The sequence below is a fragment of the Podarcis raffonei genome, chromosome 2 (assembly GCF_027172205.1).
Source record: "Podarcis raffonei isolate rPodRaf1 chromosome 2, rPodRaf1.pri, whole genome shotgun sequence".
NCBI lineage: Eukaryota > Metazoa > Chordata > Lepidosauria > Squamata > Lacertidae > Podarcis > Podarcis raffonei.
In genome coordinates this window covers 122,931,754-122,951,858 of record NC_070603.1, presented here as the reverse complement: position 1 = coordinate 122,951,858, position 20,105 = coordinate 122,931,754, and the positions used below count along the sequence as shown (strand labels likewise).

The 20,105-nt window shown below is 44.3% G+C and overlaps 1 protein-coding gene across 1 annotated transcript in view; it reads left to right on the top strand.

Moving 5' to 3' along the window:
- The window catches only part of LOC128408861 (zinc finger protein 845-like), a 40,205-nt gene that overhangs the window by 3,994 nt on the left and 16,106 nt on the right, over positions 1-20,105 (top strand). Inside the window, exons 4-6 of the mRNA XM_053378880.1 lie at positions 8,147-8,320; positions 9,428-9,601; positions 10,046-11,639. Of these exons, the coding sequence (XP_053234855.1) occupies positions 8,147-8,320; positions 9,428-9,601; positions 10,046-11,639 (1,942 nt within the window). The remainder of the gene's footprint in view (positions 1-8,146; positions 8,321-9,427; positions 9,602-10,045; positions 11,640-20,105) is intronic.

Sequence of the window (20,105 nt, the reverse complement as noted above, 5' to 3'; positions counted from 1 at the left end):
CAGCAAACTCACACAGGGGTGAAACACTTTAAATGCTTGGAGTGTGGGAAGAGCTACAGTCGACGCGATAAACTTCGTAAACATCAGAGAACTCACACAGGGGAGAAACCATTTAAATGTATGGAGTGTGGAAAGAGTTTCCATCAGAGTGCACAGCTTACTTTACATAAACATACTCACACAGGGGAGAAACCTTTTAAATGTATGGAGTGTGGAAAGAGCTTCGGTTGGAAGAATCAGCTTAATTCGCATCAACGAACTCACACAGGGGAGAAACCCTTTAAATGTATGGAGTGTGGAAAGAGCTTCAGTGAAAGTTGCACCCTTAATATTCATCATCGAACCCACACAGGGGAGAAACCATTTAAATGTATGGAGTGTGGAAAGAGTTTCCGTCGGAGCACACACCTTACTTTACATAAACGTACTCACACAGGGGTGAAACTTTAAATGCTTGGAGTGTGGAAAGAGCTTCAGTCAACGTGGGAAACTTAGTGAACATTCACTCAATCTTCATTCTTTTACATAGAATTCTAGAGTTCACCCTTTTTGGATGGGGCAGTGTGGAAACACATTCACTTTGTTTTGTTTACTTCTCTGGAACAAATGAACCTCAAAGGCAGACTAGCATGACAATCCACCAAGAGGTTCAGTGCTGTCACTTGTGGACTGAATCAGGACCATGGATGTTTTTCACAATATGTGGGTTAATCAGATTCCCAGTGCCAACTACAGTACAGTCGTACCTTGGTTTAAGAGCAGCTTAGTTTATGGACAACTTAGTTTATGAACAACTTGGAGTAAGAATGCTGCAAACCTGTAAGTAGGTGTTTGGGTTTGTGAATTTTGCCTTGGAAACAGAACATGTTCTGCTTCCTGTTGAGTGTGTTCCGTTTGTAAATTGAGTCCCCCGCTGCTAATCAGAGGCTTCCTGTTGAGTGTCGGCTGTTGAGTCCGGAGCACCCACACAACACAGAGGTGATACTTGGAGCTTTTGTCTTTGCTATTTTTTTGTTTGTGTGGCTTTTCTTTTTAACCGTGACTTGTTCTTTGTTTTATGGTACTGACTTTTGACTGTGGCATGTGACTTCATTTTTGTGACTGTGTGGAACCCAGTTCAGCTACTGGTTGATTGTGTGACTGCAGAAATGGATAAAAGCCCCCCATACAAACAATTACTACCATCAGTACATGTAAGAAAAAAATATTAATTTTGGGTTTTATCATCTACAATACTGTCTTATTTATTTTGTTGTACAGTACATTGATTATTGCCATCCTTTTATGGATCAGTGGTCTTGTTAGATAGTACGATTCATGTTAAATTGCTGTTTTAGTGGTTGTTTTTCATTGTCTGCAGCGGATTAATTCATTTTCCATTACTTTCTATGGAAAAGCATGCCTTGGTTTAAGAACGCTATGGCTTAGAATGAACTTCCTGAACAGATTAAGTTCGTAAACCAAGGTATCACACTGATTTTGTGTGTGAAAACAACTATTAATAAAAGCGGTGGACTTGTAATCTGGTGAACCGGCTTCGCGTCTCCACTCCTCCATATGCAGCTGCTGGGTGACCTTGGGCTAGTCACACTTCTCTGAAGTCTCTCAGCCCCACTCACCTCACAGAGTGTTTGTTGTGGGGGAGGAAGGGAAAGGAGATTGTTAGCTGCTTTGAGATTCCTTAAGGGGAGTGAAAGGCGGGATATCAAGTCCAAACTCCTCTTCTTCTTGACTGGGAAGGAGGAGGAGATTAAAGCTGTCATGATTCAATGGGCCCAGGAGTTTGGATATAACACAGATATGAAAGTGGGAAAATTTATGGAAAGTAAATCTGAAAATTACAGAATGCTAAACCTTGAGGTAACATTTCCAAAAAAATGCAATACTATTGGTATTTGACCCCCTGGAAACTTTCAAAAATGTATAAAAATGTTTTTAGTAATTTTTGGAGATGTGGAGAAGGAACAGGCACAATGTTCCATATGTGGTGGCTATGCAAAAAAAAATCAAGGTTTTCTGGGATGACATCTATATAGAACTTTAAAAAATGTTAAATGCTTGTTTCACAAAGAAACCAGAAGCCTTTTTATCACAGGCTCCAATATTCCTAGAAATGTAAGAGAGGTATTTTTATATGCCACTGTTGCCGCTAATAGCGACAAATCCTAATAGCGACAAATTGGAAGAGTGATAAAAGTTCCTTCCAGGTTAGAATGGTTACAAGAATTGGTCTAATATGCAGAGCTAGCCAAACCAACCGAAAAAATAAAAGATAATTCAAAACAAGTATTTATTTCAAAATTGGAAGTTTTAAGAAGATATCTTAAGAACAGTTGTTGCAGCTTGAACTCGGTTACAGCCTTTGAATAACATCTGTAGCTGTTTTAAGTAATAAAAAGGACACAGGAGAAATAATATTTTATTATACAACAAGTGGATATGTTTTTGCAAAAAGTCAGTAATGGTGAAGAAGAAGAGTTTGGATTTGATATCCCGCTTTATCACTACCCGAAGGAGTCTCAAAGCAGCTAACATTCTCCTTTCCCTTCCTCCCCCGCATCAAACACTCTGTGAGGTGTGTGGGGCTGAGAGACTTCAGAGAAGTGTGACTAGCCCAAGGTCACCCAGCAGCTGCATGTGGAGGAGTGGAGATGCGAACCCAGTTCCCCAGATTACGAGACTACTGCTCTTAACCACTACACCACACTGGTTAAATGAAGTATGGAGACGACGGGAAGTCAGATGTATATTAAGAATATTTTCTTTGTCAGAAAATATAGTTTTCTCTTAATTTTATTTTCTTTGTAAACAATGGACATGAATGTATGTTTTTTTACTTTGTTTAAGTCCAATAAAGCATTTTTTAAAAAAGAAAAAAATCTTTTCTATACCACTTTATATCTTAAAGTAAAAAAACTCAAATCTGCTTGCAACACATTAAAACATGAAATAAAGCAATCCAGAATAAAACACAATTTATGCTTTGAGGGGGGAAATTCAGATCCATCTCTGTGACATTTTGCTTTCTTTGTATTTATTTACCTACTTAAATTTTTATAGCTACCCCAATGCAGAAGGACTTCAGGAAGGCAGGATGGTGTAGTGGTGAGAGTGTCAGACAAGGATATGGGAGATCGGCACCCAAATCAGGGTTACCAGACGTCCCCGGATCTGCAGATCTGTCCCCAAAATGTCCCCGGATTTCATTAAATGTCCCCGGGGAAACGTGGCAGCAGCGCGCTGCGCTTGGCATCCCGATGCTCCTGCTCATCCCTCCCCTTTATGCCCCTTTCCTCTTTGGGGCACGCCAGCCATGCTCGGATTCTTTTGCCAAAGGTGTTCTTTTTTGGGGGGAGGGGGTGGCCTCCTCCGGCTCCGGCCTGCTTCACCATGCCCAGTCCATGATGGAGAAGAAGTGCTCCTGGATCGCTCCCAGCTCCGGTGGCTCTGATCCCAGGACTTGGGTGCTGCTGCTGCTGCTTCGCTCTCCAGCGCAGCATCAGCACCCAGATTGTCACCACAGGGCTTCACTCTCTCTCTCTGCCCCGCCCCAGCAGCCCATTCTCTTACATTCCCTACTGTTGCTTTAAATTGCAGCTGACTTCATATCAGCATCCCCAAGCCCTTACTCCATCTCTCTTTCCCCTACTGCTTTGAGCCTTTCCCTCACTCAAATTTATGGAGTTCTCCAACCAGTAGGAGAACACTTCAATCTCCCAGGACATTCTATACAAGATCTCAAAGTAGCTGTTTTACTACAAAGGAATTTCAGAAATAGACTGGAAAGAGAAGCTGCTGAATCGCAACTCATTACCAAACTTAAAACCATGGAGAGACCTGGTCTGAACAAAGACATTGGATTCTTATCTCATTATACATGACAAAGCCATTTTTCACCTTCTCACCCCTTGCTTTTTCCTGTAAGACCTATTGCAGTCGTTAAGAGTCGTCAACAGGCTCATCACAGCTATCTGCCAATCACCCATTCCCACCACCCTTCTGAGTAATACCCCTCCCCACCTTCTCACTATATAGAGGGATCTGGCAACTTCTGTTTCAAGTGTATCTGAAGAAGTGTGCATGCACACGAAAGCTCATACCAAGAACTAACTTAGTTGGTCTTTAAGGTGCTACTGGAAGGAAAAATTTTTTTTGTTTTGACTATGGCAGACCAACACGGCTACCTTTCTGTAACTCAAATTTATGGGGCGCTACGGGTGCTTTCCCCCATGTCTTTTGTTCTTTGCCTCCCTCTCTGTCCCCTACGGACTCATTGTTAAAACTGTGTCTATGGAAGACAATCTTACTCCCCTACGAGTGATTACCAAAGAAAAAGAAGAAACTGTATAGAATTTTACTTGCCCCCAAATGGAAAGAAGTCCCAGCAAAGGAAGAATGGATACAAAAACTTAGGGAATATGCAGAAATGGTGAAACTTACCAGAAGAATAAGAAATCAAGATAACAAACTTTTGACAAAGGAATGGAAACGGTTTATTGAATATTTACAGATAAACTGTAAATGGATAAGAACATTCGTAGGATTATTGTAATAACCTGCAGTATTATAAGTGTATATTTGTAAAGTGGATGAATGAAAGAGCAATTTAAGTCGATTTGGATTTGCAGAGGATACGGAAAATAAATTTAAGGAACTGCGGAAAGAGAGGGAAGAAAGTCAAAATTTGAAATGTCAAGATGATTGTAAATTTGATGAAATGTATAAATATGAAAAGCATAAATGATTTATTTTTTTAAAAAAACAAGCTCCATGGTTGGTTTCTCCAATGGGAGAGGAGTGCTGGGCTGCACTGGGGGCGCCTGCAGGCAATGCCTGCTTTGTGTCCTCTCAAAAATCTGCCCCGGGGCCACTGCCCTGCTGGCATCACCCGCATGCAACGCCCCTGTCACAGGGTGGTTGTGGGGAGAAGAGGGAGAAGGTTGCCAATGTAAAAATAATGCAACATATTGGGGGTGCCAATGAATAAAATATTGCGGGTGTCCAGGTAATCTGCCTCCAACATAATTGATCACATGACGCAGTGCACACACCCCATTTGACTGGCAGTGCCCATCAACTGAAGGGGAAGGACCCGGCCCCCTCAAATATTTTATTGGGGGGGAGGGTGAAGCCCCTAGGGCTCCTAGGAAGTGGCTCCTGTGCAACACATTAAACCCACTAAAGCAGAGAGAAGGCTGTAGTCATTTATGCCCGTCAGGGAGAGGAAGAATGAACCCAAGCCTTTCTAAGGAAGGACACGCCAAGCCAGGCAGGTAAACGAGGGGGAAATGAAAGATGCTATGGCGGAAGGGGAGGGGGACGCTCTCAGGTTACAGATCTGGCCAAGTTCTTCAAGTGACGCCTTTGCAAAGCGCAGGCATCCTGAGGGTGGTCCATCTTTCCGCAAGAGCATTTGATGCCATGCACACCCCCAACATAATGTGTGTGTATATGTATATATATACTGTGTGTGTATATATATATATGTGGGCATCACTTTCACGGTTAAAGTGATGCCTGCGAAGGGCCCTATCCTCCAGCCAGGCTGGTTTTGCATCCAAGCCTCAAATCCAGCGCCCTTCTCTGCGGGATCCGGATCCCTCCTCCTGCCTTGACCCGGAAAGCGCACCTGGCGAGGCGCGCAGGTAGAGCTATTTGGGGAGGGGGGGAGCCAAGGGGAGGGGGAAGGGAATAGAGAGAGCCCGGCTGCCTAGAGAGGCCTGGGAACAGACCCTCCCCCGTCCCCCCCACCTCCCCTCCCCCCTCGTCTTGGGTGGTCCCTCCGGATGCAGAGGAAGAGATGCGGCGCGCAGGGCGAGGGGTGAGTCGTGCCAAGGGGGAGATTTCGTGGGTGGGGGACCCGAATACGAGGGTGTTGGGGGGTTGAGGGGGGAAGGGAAGGATCTCTGGGAGGGAAGCCCAGCCTTCTTGCTCCTGCTCAGGAATCATCTCTAAGTCACATCCCTGCACGAGGCGAGGGGCGTCCTATCCCCCCCCCCCGCAAAGCCTTTCTTCCCTGGAAGCTGGATTCCTGCCCCCTTCCTCCTCCCAATGGGGAAGCCGGATCTTCTGGGGGATCCCAACGTGGGGCGCTGCTTTAGACCGAGTCCGCCCTTCGGTCGACGTGGGTCAGAATTGCTTCGGGTCGCTGCCTTTGTTCTGGCAAAAGATGCGCAGGGCGGTGAGGGGGGGATCGCGGGATTCTTTATTATTATTATCTGGCGCTGAATTGACGTCAGAGCAACCCATTACAATCTATTGCAGCCTAACAGGATGCCCCTCTGTGGAATTTTATAAAAATGCCTGCAGAATTTTTCGTCTTTGTGTCCTGGCCATAGTCCCTTCTAGATCACATGGTCTGGGGGGAGGGGCTACAGCGGAAGGGAAGCCAGGCTGGAGGAAGAGGGTTGGGGGAAGACCTGGCAGCCAGCAGAGTGGCTGGGGAAGCCCTGCCAGATGGGGGGGCGGAAATAATAATAATTGCTATTATTGTGTGGGGGGGTATTGAAATAACTGGGAGCTTGTGGCCAGGGAGGCTGCAATGCTAAAGCTCCCATCCAACAGAGATAAAAGCAGACGCAAAAGGCATGACTCTAGTCATGATGATGATGATGTTATTGTATATATACCACCCATCTGGCTGGGTTTCCCCAGCCATTCTAGGCGGCTGGGTTTTCTTGCATGGTGGGTTTGAAGAGCAAGGCACCCCTCTTTCACCATGGAGACTGTGTGTGGTACCTCCACACACAGCGAGACTTACCCTTCAACAGCTCAACCTCCCGGGCAGGAAAATGCTTGCAGGGTCTCTGAGGCCCCCTTTTGCTTCTGGCAAGTTTCTAATCTCCCCTTCTTGGGAACGGTTCTTTTTTGAAAATTGTTTTTTTAAAGTAACAAATACATTTATAACAAAATAAATTACAAATCCATAAACAGAGATTACTCTGCATCTCATGACTCCCCCCTCATCCTCTCTGTGGGTCCTAATATTACCATCTACAACTCCATATCAGTCCGTTGTCCATATTTTCCAATCTATCTGAATGGTCCGTGATCTTTAATACCTTACCAGTGTGGTTAAAATCCTGCTAATGTTTTCATTTACAATGGTCTCCTAGGTTAATTATAATTTCCCCCCATTCTCCGGTCCTCTTAGTTTTCTCAAGAGGATCCTCTTTCAGGTCATCATCATCATCACAACAATAACAATACAGTGGTACCTCAGGTTAAGAACTTAATTCGTTCCGGAGGTCCGTTCTTAACCTGAAACTGTTCTTAACCTGAAGCTCCACTTTAGCTAATGGGGCCTCCTGCTACTGCCGCGCCACCAGAGCACGATTTCTGTTCTCATCCTGAAGCAAAGTTCTTAACCCGAAGTAATATTTCTTTTTCTTTTTTAGTTCCATTTTATTTTATTTATACAACAAGAAAAACAATAACAACAGAAACACAAATACCAAATTACACACAAATTACAAAAATAACCATAGACACAAAATTTTCTTAGCAAACAATAAAACATCTATTGGTCTTAACACTAAAGACCCAACCTCCCATCTATTCCATATTTCAAGTTCATATTACTTATTGCCAATACACTTTTTTTTTATAATTAAACTTATTCTCAATAAATCTAATTTTTTATATCTACCTTGCAACTATTACTGAAGTTCCTCGAATGGTGCAACTGAATTTAAACTGCTATTTTTTCCCCCTGATAAACCATCTAATTCGGCATATTCTGTCAGCTTTTGGATCCAATCTTGTATAGAGGGGATTTCATTACTCTTCCATTTTGCTGCGATCAAAACTCTTGCTGCCGCCGTCACATATAAAAAGATACCCTTCCTCTTTTGTGGAATATCCAAATCTGTTATTCCCAGAGGTAATATTTCTGGGTTAGTGGAGTCTGTAACCTGAAGCGTATGTAACCTGAAGCGTATGTAACCCGAGGTACCACTGTAGTGTTATTATTTATATACCAGCCATCTAGGCAGCTGGGTTTTCTTGCATGTTGGATTTCAGGAGGAAAGCACCACTCCTTCACCACAGAAATAGTGAAAGACTTACCCTTCAACAGCTAAATGTCTGGGGCAGGAAAATGCTTGCAGGGTCTGTGAAGGTCCTTTTGTTTCTTCTTCCCTCTCAGGAACCTGCAGCTTGTTTTGGCTTCTGAGCTCCCTAGGAAGTTTGAAAGAGTCTGATCCTGCAAAGCTAGCGAGGATGGAAGGGGGAAGATGGACGGTTGACTTGGTCAGGCTGCCTACTGCATCCCTCCCCAAACCTGTTGAGCATTCCCTCCCAGGGCCCTCAGAGAGATCTGGTGAGTTGCAGGGGAAAAGGGCAGGGATGGATGGAGACAGGAGTGGGGAAACACATTGGCAAGGTGTTGGACAAATATGTCCCAGGGATCTTTACCCAGAGGGTGTCAATTTATTTGTGGGACATAGGAATTTGTTCATATATTTTTTTCAAAATATAATCTGCCCCCCCCCAAGTTCTGAGGGACAGTGGACTGACCCCCTGCTGAAAAAGTTTGCTGACCCCTGGTATAGAGTCTCCCAGGTGTCCCCTTAAGTTGGTGGGCTTCTGAGGTCCCAGCGGCAACGGAACTCCGTCGGACCGGTCATGCACTAAAGGTGTCGTCCGGGCTTCGCTAGGTGAGGTTGGCAATCTGGGTTCACCTGCCTGCATGCTCCACCAAAATTGTTGGAGAAATTCTGTCCCAAGGAATCTTTACCCAGAGGGTGTCAATTAACTCTGTGTAAAAAAGGAGTCTACACCACTATCAGGCATCACTAGATTTATTGTCGTAATAGGACTGCATAGGCGACTCCTTAGCTCACGCTGTAAAGGAGTGCTCATTCCAAGCAAACAACACACATATTTTATAACCTAAAACTATTCGAATATCCCTCCTACAATTTCTATTGGTTAAGAAATTGCAGTTTACAGGCTACCCAATCTATCTACACATATGTCCCTCTAATATGTACCCCCACCAATAACATGCATCCAATGTCCATTCAAATTAGCCGTTTCTCCTTTAGGGGTGTGTATTCATGAAGCGTTTGAGCATGCGTACTAGTTCTTAAACTATCACATGCTATTTCTCCTTGTTATCTCGAGTCACCTCTAAACTATAAATCTATCACTCTCAGGTTCAGCAGCGGCCTTGAACGCATTCTTTCACAGATAACACCCTGTTTCTTAGTCTTAATTGCACCCTCAACAAGGAAAGGAGTTTAGGGAGAATCCTTTGATTCAGCTAAGGATTCATTTTTATTCATTTATTCCACATTGGGGCAGGACCTATTTTTCTTGCATGGTGGGTTTCAGGAGGAAGGCACCCTCTTTCACCATGGAAACAGTGAAAGACTTATCCTTCAACAGCTAAATGTGAGGCTCCCTTTGTTTCTTCATCCCTCAGGAACCTGCAGCTCGTTTTCGCTTCTGAGCTCCTCAGGAAGGATGAAAGAGTCTGATTCTGCAAACCTAGCTAGAATGGAAGGAGGAAGATGGACGGTTGACTTGGTCAGGCTGCCTCCTGCAACCCTCCCCAAAACTGTTGAGCATTCCCTCCTAGGGCCCTCAGAGAGATCTGGTGAGTTGCAGGGGGTAAGATATGGGCGCAGGGGTGGAAAGAGACAGGAGGAGGGAAACACATTGGCAAGGGGAAAAGATGGAGAGGAGAGAAAAGGCAGGAAGAAGGAGGCAGAGAGGCCTTTTCCCATGCTCCTCTTTGTTTCTGGAATCTGCTTTCATAGAGGAGCTAGAAACCTTTTTCCTCTCACAGCGTTTTGATTTTACATGTCCCCCCCCCCACTACATGATTAAATGATGATGATTACCTAAACTAATACAGAAATATGGGTAAAGGGTGTTGTGGAAATGCTTTTAGTAATTATAGATTATTTATTTTTTTGAAACAATTCTACCACTTTTATTTTTTTCTGGTCAATTATAATTATGTATGTAATTTATATATTGCCCTTCATACAAAGATATTCCTTGAAACCCTAAAAGCATTTCCCCCTTTGCTTCAAAGCAGGTGGCGCAGACAATCGACAGAACTCTGCAGAATGTGGAATGAGCCTTATTGATGGTGGAAACCTTACAAACCATCAACAAACTCACACGGGGGAAAAACCATTTCAATGTAATGAGTGTGGAAAGAGTTATAGTAGTAATGCCACTCTTAAACAACATCAGCGAATTCATACAGGGGAAAAACAATATGAATGTGTGGAGTGTGGGAAGTGCTTCAATGCGAGTGGAAAGCTTACAAGACATCAACGGACTCACACAGGAGAGAAACCATTTAAATGTATGGAGTGTGGAAAGAGCTTCAGTGAAAGTTGGTCCCTTCATATGCATCATCGAAGTCACACAGGGGAGAAACCATTTAAATGTATGGAGTGTGGAAAGAGTTTCAGTTATAGTTCAAGCCTTGCTTTACATCATTACACCCACACAGGGGAGAAACCATTTGAATGTATGGAGTGTAAAAAGAGCTTCAATGATAGGGGAACACTTAGAAAACATCAACTAATTCACACAGGGGAAAAGCCATTCATATGTAAGGAGTGTGGAAAGAGCTTCCGTTATATTAGTTCACTTCGTGTACATCAACGGACTCACACAGGGGAGAAACCATTTGAATGTCTAGAGTGTGGAAAGTGGTTCAGACGAAAGACACACCTCACTTCACATCGACGAACACACACAGGGGAGAAACTATTTAAATGTTTGGAATGTGGAAAGACTTCCGCTGATAGTCGAACACATGCAGAACATCAACGAACTCACACAGGAGAGAAACCACTTACATGCATGGAGTGTGGAAAGAGCTTTGGTCAGAGTTCCAACCTTCGTACACATCAGCAAACTCACACAGGAGTTAAACCATTTAAATGTATGGAGTGTGGAAAGAGCTTTGGTAAGAGTTCCAGCCTTCGTACACATCAGCGAACTCACACAGGAGTTAAACCATTTAAATGTATGGAGTGCGGAAAGAGTTTCCGTCAGATTGCACACCTTAACATACATAAACATACTCACACAGGGGTGAAAGACTTTAAATGCTTGGAGTGTGGAAAGAGCTTCAGTCGACGACATAGACTTAGTGAACACCAGAGAACTCACACAGGGGAGAAACCATTTAAATGTATGCAATGTGGAAAGAGCTTCAGTCACAGTGGAGCCCTTAGAACACACCAGCAAACTCACACAGGGGTGAAACACTTTAAATGCTTGGAGTGTGGAAAGAGCTACAGTCGACGTGATAAACTTCGTAAACATCAGAGAACTCACACAGGGGAGAAACGTATGGAGTGTGGAAAGAGTTTCCATCAGAGTGCACAGCTTACTTTACATAAACATACTCACACAGGGGAGAAACCCTTTAAATGTATGGAGTGTGGAAAGAGCTTCAATTGGAAGAATCAGCTTAATTCTCATCAACGAACTCACACAGGGGAGAAACCCTTTAAATGTATGGAGTGTGGAAAGAGGTTCAGTGAAAGTTGCTTCCTTAATATTCATCATCGAACCCACACAGGGGAGAAACCATTTAAATGTATGGAGTGTGGAAAGAGTTTCCGTCAGAGTACACACCTTACTTTACATAAACGTACTCATACGTGAGAAACTTAGTGAACATTCACTCGATGTTCATTCTTTTACATAGAATTCTAGAATGCTAGAGTTGACGCTGGACATAATTTGAGGGGGTTTTGGATGGGGCAGTATGGAAACACATTCACTGTATTCACTCAATCTTCATTCTTTTACATAGAATTCTAGAGTTCACCCTTTTCAGATGGGGCAATGTGGAAACACATTCACTTTGTTTTGTTCACTTTTCTGGAACAAATGAACCTCAAAGGCAGACTAGCATGACAATCCACCAAGAGGTTCAATGCTGTCACTTGTGGACTGTATCAGGACAATGGATATTTTTCACAATATGTGGGTTAATCAGATTTCCAGTGCCAACTCCAGTGGTACCTTGGTTTAAGAACAACTTAGTTTATGAACAACATGGAATAAAAATGCTGGAAACCTGTAAGTAGGTGTTTGGGTTTGTGAATTTTGCCTTGGAAACAGAACATGTTCTGCTTCCTGTTGAGTGTGTTCCATTTGTAAATTGAGTCCCCCGCTGCTAATCAGAGGCTTCCTGTTGAGTCTGTTGGCCGTTGAGTCCGGAGCACCCACACAACACAGAGGTATATTTGGAGCTTTTGTTTTTGCTATTTTTTGTGTTTTTGTTTTTGTGGCTTTTTCATTATTATTTTTTACTGTGACTTGTTCTTCGTTTTATGGTACTGACTTTTGACTTTGGCTTGCTACTTCGTTTTTGTGACTGTGTAGAACCCAGGTCAGCTACTGGTTGATTGTGTGACTGCAGAAATGGATACAGGGAACCAGGCAGAGGGTCTTCTTGGTAGTGGCGCCTGCCCTGTGGAACGCCCTCCCAGCAGATGTCAAGGCAATAAACAACTATTTTACTTTTAAGAGACAACTGAAGGCAGTCCTCTTTAGGGAAGTTTTTAATGTCTAATGCTGTATTGTTTTTAATATTTAGTTGGAAGCCACCCAGAGTGGCTGGGGAAACCCAGCCAGATGGGCGGGGTATAAATAATAAATTATTATTATAAAAGTCCCTCATCCAAACAATTACTATCATCAGTGCATGTAAGAAAAAATAATAATTTTAATTTTTATCATCTACAATACTGTCTTATTTATTTTATTGTACAGTACATTGATTATTGCCATCCTTTATGGATCAGTGGTCTTGTTAGATAGTAAGATTCATGTTAAATTGCTGTTTTAGTGGTTGTTTTTCATTGTCTGCAACGGATTAATTCATTTTCCATTACTTTCTATGGGAAAGCATGCCTTGGTTTAAGAACGCTATGGCTTAGAATGAACTTCCTGAACAGATTAAGTTCGTAAACCAAGGTATCACACTGATTTTGTGTGTGAAAACAGTTATTAATAAAAGCGGTGGACTTGTAATCTGGTGAACTGGGTTGGCTTCCCCGCTCCTCCACATGCAGCTGCTGGGTGACATTGGACTAGTCACACTCCTCTGAAGTCTCTCAGCCTCACTCACCTAACAGTGTTTGTTGTAGGGGAGGAAGGGAAAGGAGATTGTTAGCTACTTTGAGACTCCTTAAGGGGAGTGAAAGGCGGGATATCAAGTCCAAACTCTTCTTCTTTTTCTTGACTGGGAAGTCAAGGAGGAGGAGGTTAAAACTGTCATGATTAAATGGGCACAGCATTTGGGGTATAACAGATATGAAAGAGTGGGAATATTTATGGAAAGTAAATTTGAAATTAACAGCGGGCTATACCTTGAGGGGAAATTTCCAAAAAAATGCAATACTTTTGGTATTTGACCCCATGGAAAGTTTCAAAAATGTATAAAAACGTTTCTAGTAATTGTGGGAGATATGGAGAAGGAACAGGCACAATGTTCCATATGTGGTGGCTGTGTAAAAAAAATCAAGGTTTTCTGGGATGACATCTATATAGAACTTTAAAAAATGTTAAATGTTTGTTTCCCCAAAAAACCAGAAGCCTTTTTATCACAGGCCCCGATATTCCTAGAAATGTAAGAGAGGTCTTTTTATACGGCACTGTTGCCGCTAGAGTCCTAATAGCGACAAATTGGAAGAGTGATAAAGTTCCTTCCAGGTTAGAATGGTTACAAGAATTGGTCTAATATGCAGAGCTAGCCAAACCAACCGAAAAAATAAAAGATAATTCAAAACAAGTATTTATTTCAAAATGGGAAGTTTTTAAAAGATATCTTAAGAACAGTTGTTGCAGCTTGAACTCAGACATCTGTAGCTGTTTTAAGTAAGAAAAAGGACACAGGAGAAATAATATTTTCTTATACAACAAGTGGATGTGTTTTTGCAATAAGTCAGTAATGGTTAAATAAAGTATGGAGACAACGGGAAGTCCAGTGTTAAATCTTTTCATATGAGCATTTGAGGAAAGAAAAAGCCACCTCAAATGCTGGAGCAATAATTTTTTTTTTTATGATCCCTTCAGTATTTTCAATGCTACTATTGCAGAGGGTCACATGATTGGATGTTTCCATTTCTTATCATTGTTTGTGTATAAGCAGAAGTCAGGTTGACATACTTCTCTTTGTTTCTCTCTCTCCAGACAGAGAGATGTGTGAGAAGACACTCACGCCATGTTTCTTTCGTTTTCTTTGCTGTAAATAATAAATGCTTGACGCCACATTTCCTGCGCAATCTTGCTTTCGCTGACTCTGCTATGTGTGCACATATCTTTCGGGTGTGTGCTGAAGAGTTTACAGGCATCCGACAGGTGGGTGTCCCCCTGCCCCTCTCACCAAAGAATGCTGCATCCTGTTTGGGACACTTGCAGGAAATGTAATGGGGGTGGAAGGACCTCCAGGAAAGTGTGCGTCCCTCCATGAGAACCAGCCACCCGTTCACAAGAACATATGCAGAGCCCTGCTGCATCAGTCTGAAGTCTGCTTCTGGCAACAAGCACTGCATATCCCAGGGAAAGGTGTCGGCAGCCAGCCAATGCCTGTAGCATATGCCCATTTAGAATTTGCTGATACACGGCTTCTGCATTCACATTCAAGAGGGAACCAGATGTGCACACATCTGAGATGGGGGACACCTGGCTCTGCAGCCTCCTTCTGGCCACGAAGCTCTGCTCTGACCTCCTGTTGCCATTGCCCTTGCTGCTTCCCTCAAAGGGGCACCACCGCCAAGCCACACTCTGCATCACCAAGCCAGCCCGCCTGTGCTGGTCCCGGGGGGTTACCGTGCAGCATGGTCAAAGTCCGGTCCTAGGTCGAGGGTAAGGAGGCTGTCCGTCAGGGGCGAAGCGAGGAGTTGGGCGTGGTCAGGAGAGCAGGTCAGGGTGCCAGCAGGAACAGGTTACCAACGATGTTGCTCCCGCAACCTGGGACTGGGCTGACTGGCCTTTATCTCCTCTGAGGCATAGGGCGGTCCCGGCCCACAGGTGTCTCACCTCCCCTGGCCTTAAGGCGAGCACTCCTCCTGTGAGAACTTAGTTCCCTCCGCCTCTCTGCCCTGAGCCTCTGCAGCTCAGGAGAGGCTGGAGGGTTACTGGACCCAGAGGCAACCTCACCTTCCCCTGACAGGGCTGGGAGAGGAGCACCTGCAGGCTCGATCACCTCTGGAGCCAGACCGGATTCAGCTGGTGTCTCCTGAGGATCCGGCACAGGTGAGGGCCCTTCAGGTTCAAGCCCCTGCCCCGGCTCAGCCAGCCCTGGAGGTGGGGACTCCTGTGCAGGCTGGGATTCCTCAGGTTCAGCCTCTGAATCAGATTCCCAGGCCATCACACCACCAATCAAAAGGTGGGGCCTCAAAATGTCCAGGAATTTTGTGTCCAGCTCTCCCCATTGTGGTCATCCCCCTTCCATGCTTGTACTCCCTTGTTAACAGCACTTGTTTGCAGTTGAGAGAGCCCAAGCACCTAACCAGTGAGAGGAGGAAACTGTTGACATTTCCGTTCCACCTTAAGGAACAGACGTGGGATTGTTACGTGTCACATGTCTGTTTACATTCCAGCACAGTATGCTGGGAACTCCTGTTGTGTGTATAGCTTTTGCTTTTCCTGTTCTCTCCGAGACGACATGAGAGAGAGAGACATGTTTCTTTGTCCTGATTTATGATTACTAAATCTCTAGTTGTAGTATGCTTTCAAAAGCCTCACGCCTATTCTGTGTGCGCAGTTCTATCTGCTGATAGTGTGCCCTGGCTTTTAAGCCCAGGTCACCAATGGAAGGAGATGGCACAGCTGGGGCTTGCAAGCTGGCCTCCCAGCCCTCTGCCTGTCAACAAGCTCCTCCTCCTCCTCCTCCTCTGTGGGACAGGAAAGTTGGAAGAGCCACTGAAGGGCAGGAATGGAGCTGAGGGCAAGGGCTGCGGCAAAGGCCCAGTGAGCTGCAGGTTGGACTACCCCAGTCTAACTCATCAGATGCATGCCATGATGCTGAAATGAACGGTAGTCCAGAAAAACTTATACCATCATAAATTTGCTACTATATAGATTTGCTATTGTGGAGTGAAAACACTAGAGACAATATACCATATAATTTTGGACTGTCCTCTGTCTGACATTCTTCGGAGAGAGACCTACTGGAGACCCATTTGAAGCTTAAAGTATCTACTTCAGGCATCCCCAAACTTGGCCCTCCAGATGTTTTGGTACTACAATTCCCATCATCCCTGACCACTGGTCCTGTTAGCTAGGGATGATGGGAGTTGTAGTCCCAAAACATCTGGAGGGCCAAGTTTGCGGATACCTGATCTACTTGCAATGAATTTGTAATTCATCATTAGGTAAAGATTTCATATATGTATCGCAACATTAATAATAAATAAATAATTTTTTAAAAAAAGAATTTGTAATCCAATATCTGTTGAGGAATGGTATACATGCTTGAAACCATCGAGATGGTTTCAGGATATTTAGCAGAGATTTTAAAAATTAAATTGTTTTATTTAAATTTTTTATGGATGGTTTCACCTCCGTGTCTTTTATGATAATAATTTTTTTATTATTTATACCCCACCCATCTGGCTGGGTTTCCCGAGCCACTCTGGGTGACTTCCAGCAAAATATTAAAATGCAATAATTGCTAAATGCAGTAAAGGCTGAATAGATGAGTATATTACATTGTTGGCGCATGAGCATCTACTTTTGGGTTTCATCATTTTCTTTCTGCAGCAGAATTCCTTTTACAGAAAGGATTTCCTGCATCTCTTACTTCTTTACAGCAGCAGCAGCAGCAGCAGCAGCATTCCACCTGTCTCTGGAATAAACACCATTTATTTCTCTCTCTCTCTCTCTCTGTTGTTTCTCAGAGTCTTTATTATTTACAAAACTTTACACTGGTCATTAATATAGAAACAAACAAAGAAACAAACATAATAATTGTCTCTTTTTAGCCATGCAGCCAGAGACCTAATGCTGACCCATTCACATACTCATTTACACTGACCCAGACTGAGTTGATCGCATGCCCTGATAAGGACACCTCTTGCTGGGGAAATTTCCTCTTGCCTAGCAACTTGTTCAAGGCTATAGAATCATAGAGTTGGAAGGGACCCAAGGGACACCTGCTCCATCCCCCTGCAATGCAGGATTCTCAACTAAAGCATCCATGGCAGATGACCATCTAAGCTTTGCTTTAAAAACTCCATGGAAGGGGAGCCCACCACCTCCTGAGGGAGTCTCTTCCACTTTCAAACAGCTCTTACTATCAGAAAGTTCTTCCTGATGTGTAGTAGGCATCTGCTTTGCTGGAAGTTGAAGCCATCGGTTCGGGTTCTATCCAGCTTGAATAGAACCCCGTCGTTCCTCAAGTAAGCCTGCTCTTCATTCAAGCTGATGGCCTATGAGAGGACCAGGGAGAAGACTATGCCCCATGGTATAGTATGCCCCATAGAGAACCTGAAGGTCCATAAATTGTAACACCCTAGAGGTCCCGGGCCCTAAGGAAGTCAGATTAGCCTCAACCAGAGCCAGGGCCTTTTCATGCGTGACTGCCGAAAACCAGAAGTAACTCATTCTGGTACTTCTGGGTTTTGGCAGTAACCCGAAAAAACACAACCTGAAGTGTCTGTAACCCGAGGTATGACTGTACACACATGTATTTGTCCATGTGGAGATGTCAGTATTGAATCTGTAGCTCCACTGCTTTTTGGCTTCATAAGGATTTGAGGAGCAACGTTATTACCCCTCTGCTACTATCCATCCCAGCTCAACCGTGTCCTTTCTTCTTCTAGATGAAGATCAAGATAACCAGCAGACAGCAAAAACTGCAGAATATTTAAGCAGGGGCAACTAGAATAAGATCTGTTATCTGATTCTCTTTCTAACATTGCAAAATTTATTTATTTTTAATCGAAAGAAATCCTATTGTTTGCTTTCCATGTTTTATCTGCGGCCAGAGGATCGTGTATTAATTCTGGCATTTGTATTGATGTCAATTTGTATTGATGTCAACGCAGGTGGCGCTGTGGGTTAAACCACAGAGCCTAGGACTTGCCGATCAGAAGGTCAGCGGTTCGAATCCCCGCGACAGGGTGAGCTCCCGTTGCTCGGTCCCTGCTCCTCCCAACCTAGCAGTTCGAAAGCACGTCAAAGTGCAAGTAGATAAATAGGTACCGCTCCGGTGGAAAGGTAAACGGCGTTTCCGTGCGCTGCTCTGGTTCGCCAGAAGCGGCTTAGTCATGCTGGCCACATGACCCGGAAGCTGCACGCCGGCTCCCTCAGCCAATAAAGCGAGATGAGCGCCGCAACCCCAGAGTTGGCCACGAATGGACCTAATGGTCAGGGATCCCTTTACCTTTTACAGCTTCCCTACTTTGCATAGGTATGGTAAGCATTTGTCTCTCTCCTCAGTGCTTTGTGTTTTAATCTATAGCTTTGGCTAGTGGCTGATGCAAATTCAGAAGGAAGGGGTGAGGGAAAGACTCCTGAAGGGAAGGGCAAAGGCAGTGAGGAGGAGGAGGAGGACTCCAAGGAGACAGAGATGCAGGAAGACATGGGCAAGCAAGTAAATAAAGGGAAAGGGTGGGAAGATGCCCACCTTGGCCCCCAAACATTCCTCAAGTCTCCCCACGGAGCCTCAACTCACCAGTTGAAAACCATTGGGCTAGAACAATTAAAACTTGAACTTGACAAAACTCAAAGTGTTCTGCCCAACATCAACATGGGGGGAAAGCCCAGGGCTGTTCCCAAAACACTTGGGCACCTGAGACAATGCACAAAATGGCACCCACCGAGGAAGAAGGGGTGAGTGAAGATCTACATCAGGAACAAAGGGGGAGGGGAATAAAGATAATCCATATTGGGATCTGCTTCTCCTGTAGATCCTGCCACCCAAAGTGGTCGCTTCACCTTGCCTCTTGGTTGGGTGGGCCGGTTCTGGGGGCATCACTCTGGATACGCCTTGTAGAGAAGAGAGGATGCTCAGTGGTGAAGAAGAAGAAGAGGAGGAGGAGTTTGGATTTGATATCCCACCTTATCACTACCCGAAGGAGTCTCAAAGCAGCTAACATTCTCCTTTCCCTTCCTCCCCCACAACAAACACTCTGTGAGGTGAGTGGGGCTGAGAGACTTCAGAGAAGTGCGACTAGCCCAAGGTCTCCCAGCAGCTGCATGTGGAGGATTGGAGATGTGAACCCGGTTCACCAGATTATGAGTCCACCACTCTTAACCACACCACCACACTTTGCTCTCAGTGAAGTTCCTCCTCCGCCCTTTCTGGCCCCAACACTGAACCATATAAAGCCCTGCAGTGCTTTCCTGCCAAGTAGGTTCTGTCACTAAGCACTTGAGGGTCACTGACAGCCCCAGAAAAAATGGGGGGAAATGGGGTGAACAAAACATGGTCAGATGCGGGGGTCCAGGAGCAGCACCCCTTATGCCCCCAGCCAATCCCTTTGCATTTATGCAGAGGCTAAAACCATCTCCCTCCCGCTCGCACCTTCTCCCCCAAAAAGAGAGGAAATCCCTGTCCTCTGGACTTGGAACTCCCAAGACCGTGAAACCCAAGGCAACCTAAGCCCAGGGGGATACCAAATTAATGAGGCTGAAAGTCACACACTCTCCAATCATCAAACTGTGAAACTTCATTTGAATAAACAGAAGGCAGGAAGGAAGGAAGAAAAGAGGTCAAACAGATTACGAGATAAAGAGAGGTACTGTAGCTCTTAAAAATGGTCTACTCATGGTCTATTGACTTAATATAGCATTCAAAGCTCATTGATGAGTAGCACAGGGGATGGTTAGTGTTCCTGTCGTATGGAAAATGCAGCCAATAAGTTTTAAAATACCAAATTATTTTTTAGTACAGAAACCTTTTCATTCAGCTGGAAAATCGTATTATAAAAATGGTATTCAAAGGATTATGTAAAGTTCAGGTAGTGAGCACCTGTTGTATCTCAACAGTGATGCTGGTCGAAAGGACAAGGTAGGTCCATCATTTGGGCAGTGAAAAGGGGGCATCAAAACTCAGCTCACTCACCACCGAGACTCCAGATTCACACTCTCCCCCGTACTACCTAGCA